General features: G+C 44.0%; 2 protein-coding genes across 2 annotated transcripts; one reads left to right on the forward strand and one right to left on the reverse strand.

The window, feature by feature from the left end:
* Positions 1 to 1,023: 1,023 nt before the first annotated feature.
* Positions 1,024 to 7,791, reverse strand: LOC108016048 (DNA-binding protein RFX7). Its single transcript, XM_017082642.4, has 4 exons — positions 6,568 to 7,791; positions 6,257 to 6,499; positions 5,628 to 6,063; positions 1,024 to 5,573 (listed from the first exon to the last, which is right to left on the reverse strand). Exons 1-4 carry the CDS (start codon positions 7,332 to 7,334, stop codon positions 3,171 to 3,173), a joined length of 3,849 nt encoding a protein of 1,282 aa, XP_016938131.4. The 5' UTR covers positions 7,335 to 7,791; the 3' UTR covers positions 1,024 to 3,170.
* Positions 7,792 to 8,401: 610 nt separating this feature from the next.
* On the forward strand, positions 8,402 to 10,386 carry Zif (Zinc-finger protein). The gene is made up of 4 exons (XM_017082616.4): positions 8,402 to 8,660; positions 8,719 to 9,335; positions 9,647 to 9,781; positions 9,915 to 10,386. The coding sequence occupies exons 1-4, from the start codon at positions 8,517 to 8,519 to the stop codon at positions 10,183 to 10,185; spliced, it is 1,167 nt and encodes a 388-aa protein (XP_016938105.1). The 5' UTR covers positions 8,402 to 8,516; the 3' UTR covers positions 10,186 to 10,386.
* The last annotated feature ends 264 nt before the right edge of the window (positions 10,387 to 10,650 follow it).

Here is a 10,650-nt window from a genome sequence, read left to right on the forward strand (position 1 = left end):
AAAACATAAAGAACTATAAAACTTATATGATTAACAGTACTTATAGCGAATAAAGGGAAATTCAAATGTGCTATTAGCGTAGTGAGTAATACGAGTAATACAAGAGTAAATAAAATAATAACTATATTAATGAAACAAGTACATATGTACATCAAGGCGCAAAATGATTTTTATACGTAAAATATTATACTGATCCCGAGCTAAGTCGGAAACGAATGTGGCGCCATAAACAAGAGTTGTAGCAAATGAAATATTATTTTGGCGCTATTAAAAAATGTCATGTAAAATGCATAAAAAATAAAATATTATTAAATAGTTAAATTTACATGTAAAATTCATAAAACAATAAACGAAGAACGTAAACGTAAAATTTTCGGGGAGTGAAAAACGGAAAAAACATTAAATGAGCACACGCATATTAAAATTAAAGGTATTATTATGTATATTTAACAAATATTAATTGCATATTATTATTTTAAACTTAAACGTTTAATAAAAAATATTAAAGTATAATTATCGCAAATGCTAGTTTATTTAATATGGCTTGGAATTGCAGGTCCTCTTCGAAGAATACACATTATTACCAGTTAATCACGAAGTGAACGAATTTTCGAATGCCAAAAACAAAACGAGGACGAAGATACTCAATGCATATCCATGTGAGAAATTGAAAGACAATCATCCACGACAGTACTATAAGCAAGTACAATCCATCATGCCGTGGTCATTGTTTTAATGCATTTATTATGCCTGAAGTGATTTACGAAGATCGGTATATTATGATGGATTTATTTCGAGGCTTCCTATAATTATTATTTTTTATTACTTGACACTGGCAAACCCAAAAATAGTCCGAACTTTTATGTCAATAACAATTTCCATAGATAATTATAGTTATCATTTAAATTTGATAAGCTGATCGAGAACTAAAATTTCCTGCCAGCGAAGAAGTGAAAGATAAGAAATGGTTCCAACATCTCTGAACGCCAACGGACAATCTTTCCGAACCAATAAAATAGCATATTTTTCGTTTCTGTTATCTGTATTTTATGTCATTCAAATATCTTATAAAAAAGTACAGTTTTGGTTCGTTTAACTTTAATGCATTGTTTCTGTATAATTGCATATATCTCATCTAAAGTGTTCCCGTTGACAATATGTTTAATTTATTTACCATACTTAGGGCTATTGCTATTGTTTACTCGTATATTGTGGTTTGTTGTTCAAAGCGTACTGCGGGGTAAGTGGCGCTGCTTAAAAATAAATAATTGTTAAATTTGTTTGCTTATTATTTTAGAATTTAGCTGACAATGTTTACTTTAGGCTATGGGTGCAGTTCTGGTTATTGAATCATTTCTTGTTGACTATATATGAATTACTGGTTGAATCTGGTGTTCTAACAAATTCACTTGATTCCCTATCCTTGCTTGTTGTAAATGAGTGTATATTTAATTATACTCGTATAACGTTCTATTAATCTATTTATGTGTGTATACGTAGCTAACTTTTTCTTTGTTTTCACTTTTTTGTTTTTTATGCATTTTGTATGTTTGTATGAATATTTTTTGTTATGGTATATATTTGTTTTACAATAAAGCCTGAGGCACATTTATGATTTATGTTCTTTACATTTTTTAAAAACATGTTCTGCTTTCGGGAGCGGAATCATTTGTTTTAGAACGAAAATAGGTTCGGGGCTTGTGTTTTACTTTGTTTTACAAACAAACTAACATTCATTTGCAATGTGAATTATTAATAAGAAGGGTTTAAAGCTAAACTTTGTTCAAATCGCTAGAAAGAAACTAAAAACTGTGATAAACTGGGCACAAGAAACGACATTACAACTAGAAATTCAGGCATTAGAAAACTTGAATTGCAGACATCGTACAAAATCCAATGATAGCAAAACTAAAGTAACTTACGCAGATCGGACCGACCAAGCGTGAACTAAACAAAAATAATAAACAGGTATAACAAACAAACACTTACAACTAGTAGAAGAATTAAAAGCGTTAAAAATAGACAGATAAAGATAGATAGAGTTTAACAAATAGAATATGCAGATCGGGGTTGGGTTAGTAAAATCGAAGGACCACGCCCACGAGGCCAGTAAGTGGATGAACAATTGACGAAGCTCGTTATTCTCGATACCTTACAACACCATACAAACACACTACTAAATTTGACAATTTTGAACTGAGACTGGTTCGCTGCGACCCTCTATAAAATCCGTGTGGAAATCCCTCTAGAAATATATATATATATATACTTATATATGTACAGTCGAGGGTCGCAGGAAGACAAACTCGTCGAGCGCCGAGGTTTAGTTCTATAGTTCTAGATGTACATTCGTTTACAGTTACATTTTGTAAATTTGTTTCGTTTTTAAAACCGCTGCGCACGTTTCCTTCATTCAGACTTTAAGTTCGTTTCATTTGTAATGTTGTTCAACAATAAAACTATGTAACTACATACAGCAAGGGCACCCACCATCGTCATCTGTGTGTTAATGTTAATGTTTAGTAATTATAACAATATGCAAATTGCATACATACAACGAGGGCCTGAGGGTAATGTTAGACTACAGAAGTCGGCTCAAGCGTAAACCTCTAATGCTGTTGGACACTTCTTGAAACCAATTAGAGGCACAGTTAAGCTGTTGATTAGTTTAGACAGAGGGAAGATAGGATTTTGTTGGATTTTACTTAGCTAGCGAGTGGCACGAAGAGAAAGCTCATGTGTGGAGGATTTTTACATGTTCATGTTTCCAGTCCTTAAAATATATCGAATATCAGTTGATACACGTTTTTTAAAGCCGTGTTTTTTCGCTACCAGATATTTTTTTTCATCTTTTCTTTTAGAATTAAATTGAATTTTGTATGCTAATTAGGCAATACCACCTAAAAGTGTGTTCAAAACTGAAATCCTATATACCTGGACCAAGAACATCAATAAAGAACTTAATAGATAACACATAAACAAATTTACGGGACATCAGTACGGCAGCAAGCGGAAGATGGGAGGTTCTATAATTGGTCCACATGCTGCAGCAGACAGGCCACTACATTGGCGTCCTCCTTTACAGCGGACTGGACTTCGTCCTCCTCCGCCTCATCCGGGTCCTGCCGTTCTGATATTTTGATCTCCTGAGCTTTCTCTTCATGCAAATTCTAAAAGTCGTCGAGTATGCCTGTGACACCGATCATCGCCTCGACCACATCGGCACTGCTTGGCGCACTGTCATCGATGAGGGTGTCCGCGCTCAGAGCCAATGTAGGATCCGTAGCACCACCCGCAGCAAAGGCGGATGAAGGTAAGCTATCGATGGTGTTACCATTTATAAGATAATCGCGGTGCACCTCTGCAGGACTGTAGCGGAAACGTTGTGTTGCAATCGGAGTCGTTGGCATGGACTTGGATATGTCTAGAGGATTCCGGGCACTGTAAGAATGTGCGCCATAGCCCAACTGACTACTATTGCCCGTAGATCCTTCCCAGTTAAACGTGTCCGAGATGGTGAAAAACCCATTTCCAGCTCCGGAACTGCCTCCATTTCCAATTCCTAAGACACCTCCTCCACCGGCTGTTGTACCTGCACCTCCATTTAGACATGCGAGGCTATTTTGCTGCTGGTGAGGTAGCGGAGTTGAGGGCACCGATCGCGAAACTATTCCTGCAGAGCCGCCGCTGCTGTAGCCGGAAGATGAACCCGCCGAGGAGCTGCACGTTGTGGCCGTCTGTTGCGTCATGCTATTGAACTTTCTGTTGAAATTGGGCGAGAGCAGCGATCCCACGGCTACCTCCTCGTAAAGCAATCCGGCATCGTTAAGCGGCGCAGACTGCTGACTGTTGCTGTTCTCCGAGTAAAAATTTAAACTAGGTGACTGTTGGCTGCTCCTTCGTTGCAACTGAGACAACGGCACCGATTGAGAGCGTTGCATCTCTGACGTGTCCAGGTCATTTGCTCCCGTGAGCGCAAGACTCGTCTCCAGATCCATTGAGTTTTGGTTGACCAGCGGATCGGCACTGTGGCTGCTGTCCGCAAAGCTGGACGTATTCCCGCCCCCCAATGACCAGTTTCCACCTACCCATTGCTGTAGAAGCGATGGACTCGGTGGAGCGGAGGCCGACGTGCTTGTCGGATAGCTGTACACATAGCCTCGACCCTTGCGATGAGCTCCAATCATGGGATCACGGTTGTCGCAGTCTAGCGATTGCTGTTTGCTCAACAAGTTGGGTCTTTGTCTCATCCTAGTCAATCCCGGACTGGCAAAGCAGTTTTGACTGGCATTGACCGTTCCTGTGGCTGCCGCTGTTGCCGCTGAACCATTGGTACTTGGTGAAATGGGCAGGAAAATGCAGTTCTTGTTGCTACCGTTGCTGGAGGCGTTGCTCAGGCTAATTTTTCTCTTGTTGTTGCTGATAATCGGCAGCTGCTTGGAACGCTGCAATTGCTGGTGCAGGTTCTGTTGCTGCTGTTGATGCTTTTTTGACATTTGGGCCAGAGACGCTGAGGCAGAACCCACTGCAGCCTGTCCGTGCGGCATCGAAGGCGCTGGCACCGGCGCCAGCATCGCTGCTGCAGCGGCGACGACAGCTGCTCCGCGTCCGGGAGCAGGCATCGCCTCCGGCGCAGAGCCCATCGTCGTTGGCTCTTGTGGATTCCTATTCTGTTCGGCAGCATCCAAGGAATTCAGTTGTTTTTCCTCAGCGTCTCCCATCTGAAAATATTGGAGCAGCTCGTTGTCGGGCTCCTCGGAGTTCTCTTCATCCTCGCCAGGCAGAAAGTAGTCATCCAATTCATGCTTGTCCATGTTACAGATGCTGATCACTCGCTCTCTAGGCAACCCTAGATTTTCGGGCAGTCCTGAATCTTCGGTGGCCGCTGCTAGGGCGGCATTTTCCGCTGCCATTAAGCGCTTGGCCCTCAGGATCATCATTTGGTTTCGGGAGGCTACTTTGGGAGTGGTGTCCACGCTGCTTGACGGGCTCACCGAACTGGTGTTCATCATCTGCGAGGGCGGTCCCATGGAAAGTCCGGGACCTGGAACTGGGGAATTACCAGAGCTCGGCGGCGGGGGTGTGGCCGAGGTGGTAGTGATTGTTGGAGGAACCAATAGACCACCACCGCCCGTTGACCCGCTGCTTGGCGAGTTGACCCAGAACCCTTTTGTCTGCTGCGCCTTCAAGACTTTCTTGCAGAAAATGTTTGAGGTGTAGTCCTCTACCTCGTCCTTGATCACTATACCCGTGGGAGAGGCCTCCTGCTGCGTAAGCACTATGGCCGGAGAGCCCATATCCAAGATTTTCGGCGTGAGGTTGCGCACAGCGCTGCTGCTTCGCTGGTCTGTGGCCAGGTTCATTGGCGTAACCTGTTGCAGGTAGCCTATAGGCGGTTGTTGGAGCTGAATGGGTGAGTCTATGATCTCCTGCTTAATCTTCATTAGCTGTTCGTCACTGGCCTCCTGGCTGCTACCCGCGTCCTGACCAGTAACTAATTGATTGCAGCTGGATTCCGAGGATGTGGAGCCCTTGCGTTTCTTTTTGCGTCGCTTCTTCAGGGGGCCAATGTCCTATAAATGCAAATAGAATAAGGGATCTCTAATCAAATATTATTTTACACTTACAGCCAAAACCCTCTTTTCCTTGGGTTCACGGGGTGTGTATTTTTTTGACGAAACTGTTGCATTGTTGCTTCTGATGCGGGCGCTTAGATCCGCCACGCTTTCTAGTTTCGTGTTTAGCAACTTTTCTGCCCAGCTGCGCACCACATCCCAGCATTCAGAATCGCCTCCCGTCGACTGTAGTCCACCTAAGCTGGAGGCGTTAGGCGGTTGACTGGAATCGGCAGGGCCATCGCCACCTAAGATCTGCTCCGTTTTGCACAGCTGAGGGAGCTGTGGGGGCGTCAGCTTGGTGGTCTTCCGCATGGCCGCATAGCAGTAGCGGGAGTTGCCCCGCGTTCCAAGTCTCCGAGGACGCACGCCCGGAAAGACCTGCTTCATCACCTTACCGAAATCTGCCGTGGAAAGCGGTTTGATGCTGAGGCGTTCGCAATAAACTCTATATAAAAGGGAAGAGTAATTATTTGTCATTTCTTATTAAGTAAAAATTAATAAAAATATCAATTTTGGGAGTAGTATAAAACCTATAAACCTATTATAATCGTAGCAATTGGCATGAAATTTGTTAAGTTCTTGGAAGACATGTTTTTGTGTTAGCATGTCTTTATACCATCTCCGAAAGGAACACTCACATGTAATCGTTGTACACATCCTGCTTAGGTATGGACACCTGCGCATCGTGCTCCAGATGGGAACGCACCCAGTTGATGGTGTGATTAATCTCCGAGCGTGTTCCCAGCGGGTTCTGTGGCTGCCGCAACGGATCTGTGTCCGCACACTCGCCAGGCAATCGAAGATAAAGGAATAGCTTCTCAATGGGCTTTAATCCAGAGACACGCTCAAGGATCTGCGTGATCTGCAGCTTGGCATTGTCGCTGAGAGAGAAAAGGCACAATAATTAAGAAGGGGAACCACAGTTTATTTGATTTCATTGACTACTTACTCCAAGCTGGCCTCAATCACTTGCTGCACTCTTCGCATCTTCTCCTCACTGGGCACTGCAGCTCCCGCTGAGTTGGAGCTTCCCAAAGCATTCATCACATTCTCAGCAATGGTGGAGTTGATCACTCCACTGGCCGCGGGCACGCCCTCATTGGGATGCCGTTGGCCAGCTATTGTGGGAGCCGTAGGAGCAGCTGCTGCTGGACTTGTGGTCACTGGTACTGATACCGTTGACACTCCTCCCGTGGCTCCGCCCATGGCGTGCATGATCTTGCCCAGACCCAGTTGCTGGGCCGTGTTAAAGTTGAAGGCATTGGCGAAGGCGAGTCCGGCAGCAGCATTTCCAGCTGCCGTGGCAAAGGGGTTCGGAGTGAGCACGGAAGTGGAGACAGGACCACTGCCGCCGGAGGCATTGGGAAACGGAGGCGGCACAAAGCCGCTGGGCGTGGCTACAGGTACAGGTACATGGGTGTGGCTCGTGGGCGAGATCTGGGCGGCGACTGGAGCTCCTCCGCCAGGGCCCACGGGCGTAATGGTCAAGGGTGAGCCCTTGGCATGGATAGCAGGTCCTTGAAATCGGTTTGCATTGTAGACTATATCAGCTGGCTGCAAGCTGCAATTGCCATAGGGATTGACATTGGGTTTCTGGAGGGGAAGCGCTACGGGAATAGGTAGATTTATGGGGATGGAATTGGAGGCTTGTGCTGATGCTGCTGGCGCCGCTGATTTCGTCCACTGCGCACCCAGCTGGCCGTGCTTCTCGGACATGTTAGGTGCTAGTGCTAGCGGCGCCTCCGTTTCCCTCCGCCTGCTGCTGCTGCTCCTTCGCTGTTGTTGTTGCTGCTGTGGTTTCTGGCCAAGATTAGGTGCTCTTTCGCTGGCAGGTTACGTTGGTGTGTGCGTGCCTGTGTACTGGGCTGCGTGCGATTGAGTATGTGTGCTTTAGGAGATGGAGATTGCCGAGTCGATAACTGGCGCGACGAACATTTCGACGGCTGCGACGGACGAAGATACGGATGCCAGATAATGTTGCTTTCCCATTTTCCCCTCGGGCGGGGGCGCTGGGCGTAGGGCGTGGAAAGAGCGTGGCCTTCTCTACTGCCAACGAGCATGCGATTTGCCCAGATACGCACCGATCGAAACGAAATAATCCATTTTTTTTACGAGAGATAAGAAATATCTTGCGTTCTGCGTCTCGAAAAATATGCGGCGTTGCCAGATCGTCGCGGTGAAATATGGACCTTTTTTTGCCACGACATTCGGATGTAAACACGGTGTTGTATTTGCAAATTTTCATAAATAATTAGCTTAATTAGTCTTTATTTAGATGTAAATACGTAATTAAATCGAAAATTATTCGCTAATGAACTATAATCCTGCTACATGAGCTTTTCAAAGAATTTACGGTTATCGTTATCGCTACTGTTTCGCGGAACCAAACTAATGAACTGGTTCATAACACATTTTATTTTATTTTTGAATAAATAATATTTTCCAGTTGTTAAATGCCATTCATTAAGTTTTTATCAACTTTCTAATGTGGTTATGTACAGTGAACTTAAAATCTTTATTATTATTTAAATGTTTTATTTTTAAATGATTTGCAAATTTCATAACTAATAAAAACCCATGAATTATAAAATTAAAGCTAGGTGTTTACATAAATAAGTCGATTATGAGTTAAAATTTGTAAATCAACTGGTTTCATATATTTTATAATATAAATTTATTTAATTTTGTATTATTTGCCAACTCATTATTGTGCAGCACGTACCAATGAAATGAACCACTGTGCAGCGAGTTGGGTTTCTGCATCCCTGGCACATAAAATGGCGATGCCTTTGCGTTTCTTTTTTCAGTCGCTTTACACAACACTTTAGCAACACAAATTTTAACACTAAAATACTGTGCGAGCGGTTCTTTTAATTAAATTGCGAGTAGAAACCAAGGATGCGCGGCGCACTAACACCCCACACCTGCCGGGTCTGCCTGGAGCCCAGTGTGCGACTGCAGCGCCTGGACGAATGCCGTGAAGAGGGCGAGGAGACGCCAAACGAGATGTTGATCCAACTCCTGGGGGACTCGTACAGCAAGGTAAGTGCGACTCGCACCCCGGCTAGATAACAATGATGAATGACCACCAATCCACCAGCTAAACGACAGGGAACAGATCCCGGACGGCATCTGCAAGTCCTGCAAGGTGGAGCTCAACATGGCCTATCAGTTCCGCGAGAAGGCGCTCCGCAAGCAGGCCGAGATAGAGGACTACTGCCGGGAGCTCGGCTGGATAGACGATTCCGATGAGCTGCTGATCAAGGAGGAGGAGGGCACGCAGGCGCAATGCGACGATGAAATGTATATTCTGGAGGAGACCACCGCTGGGGAAGAGGAACAAAACGACGATAAGGTGCAGGAAGAGTACCTAGAGGTGGATGCCAGCGAGCAGCAGGAGTGCATAGGCGACACCATTGAGTACCTGGAGGAAAACTACACCATCGACATGAACCCCGACCAGGGCGAGGTGGTCCTGGAGGCCGAGAAGCAGTACGAGGAGACTCCCTCGCAGCAATTGGCGCTCCAGGAGGCCGCCAAGGCCAGCCTGAAGGCCCGCCGCAGTCGCGTTCGCCGTGGCCTAAACACACTGACCACATCCGACGGCACCGAGAAGGGCGGCTACATCTGCGACGTCTGCGGCAACTTCTATGAGAAGCGCGGCCGAATGATGGAGCACCGCCGACGTCATGACGCCATCTGCCAGTATGCATGCGAGTAAGTTCAGATGGTACAAAATTTTATGTTTATATTCAATTACATACAATATAACACCATAGCAGTTGCTTTTATCAGAAAGTACAAAATATTCCAAACAAATATTGTACAAGCCTCACAAATTATCTCAAAAATCTACTATTCTGTAATGCTTAGTTTAATCTATGTATTTATTACACAAACTACGCATTATTAACTCAAAAGTTGTTTTGATTTATGACAATAATATATATGTGTAGTTATAAAAATATAAAAACTAATTCTAGTCTTAAATATCCTTTACAATTAACACAACGCATTTACCTTTGCAGACTGTGCGATGCCAAATTCCAAGTGCGCGAGCAGCTAAGGAAGCACATGTACTCCCACACAGGCAGCAAACCCTATAAATGTAGCTTCTGCAGCCGTCAGTTCTTCTACGAGAGTGTCCTAAAGTCCCATGAAAAGTAAGTACAAGTCTCATTTAATTTTACTTTACTTATTTCATATTATTTAATGTTTGTGTAATATTATATTATTTAATGCTTAGGACTCGCCTCTTATTTATATTGTTTCACTAACCTGCTTACTTTCTTTTAGTGTTCACCGCGGCATCAAGCCCTACGTTTGCAAGGTGTGCGACAAAGCTTTCGCTTACGCGCACTCGCTGACCAAGCATGAGCTCATCCACACTGACATCAAGCTGTATCGATGCGATTATTGCCACAAGGACTTCCGCCTGCTGCACCACATGCGTCAGCACGAGGAGACCAAGCTGCACCAGAACGCAGTGATGCTGGCCGAGAACATGAAGGTGGAAATGGTAACTGAGGACGAGGACGCGCACGAGATCAGAATTGAAGCTCATTGACGCAATACACTTCAATAGATCTTTGTTTAATATATAACATACTGTATAATTCCCAAGTTTAATCCCACTGAACTTGTAGTCCTACTATTAACCCTAGCTATAGCTCTTCTTTTAGGAACTTGATTCGTAAAAATAAGAGTTATTTTTGTTAGAAAGAATATATAAGCTATTGCTGATATTAAAGTTTTTGGCGTAAAATAACTTATTTTGTATTATATTGTTACGGTGAAGTTTTAACTACTGATGAGTACTTCATATAATTTAATTTAACCATATGCCTTTAAAGGCTCATTATTTGGGTAATGAATTGATCGATCCCAAGGAGAAGCAATTCAGTTGCCCAGGGAGCAAAAATCACAACTTTGTTGAAGTGCTGGGCAATATTTGTGTTTCTTTATTTGCTCAATCAATGTTTCGGCATGTGTGTGCGTGCGGGAGTTATGCTGAAAATTATGCAATAAATAT

This window comes from Drosophila suzukii, chromosome 3, assembly GCF_043229965.1.
Source record: "Drosophila suzukii chromosome 3, CBGP_Dsuzu_IsoJpt1.0, whole genome shotgun sequence".
In the NCBI taxonomy this organism is placed as follows: domain Eukaryota; kingdom Metazoa; phylum Arthropoda; class Insecta; order Diptera; family Drosophilidae; genus Drosophila; species Drosophila suzukii.

What these genes read in the sequence shown, in the direction of transcription:
- LOC108016048 (XM_017082642.4), bottom strand. Translation starts at nt 7,334, where the DNA reads ATGTCCGAGAAGCACGGCCAGCTGGGTGCGCAGTGGACGAAATCAGCG. An exon ending in GATGTGTACAACGATTACAT is followed by an intron (nt 6,064 to 6,256) that starts GTGAGTGTTCCT and finishes CCTTTTATATAG; the next exon opens with AGTTTATTGCGAACGCCTCA. An exon ending in AGGAAAAGAGGGTTTTGGCT is followed by an intron (nt 5,574 to 5,627) that starts GTAAGTGTAAAA and finishes TTGCATTTATAG; the next exon opens with GACATTGGCCCCCTGAAGAA.
- Zif (XM_017082616.4), top strand. Translation starts at nt 8,517, where the DNA reads ATGCGCGGCGCACTAACACCCCACACCTGCCGGGTCTGCCTGGAGCCC. An exon ending in TGGGGGACTCGTACAGCAAG is followed by an intron (nt 8,661 to 8,718) that starts GTAAGTGCGACT and finishes CCAATCCACCAG; the next exon opens with CTAAACGACAGGGAACAGAT. An exon ending in ATCTGCCAGTATGCATGCGA is followed by an intron (nt 9,336 to 9,646) that starts GTAAGTTCAGAT and finishes TTACCTTTGCAG; the next exon opens with ACTGTGCGATGCCAAATTCC.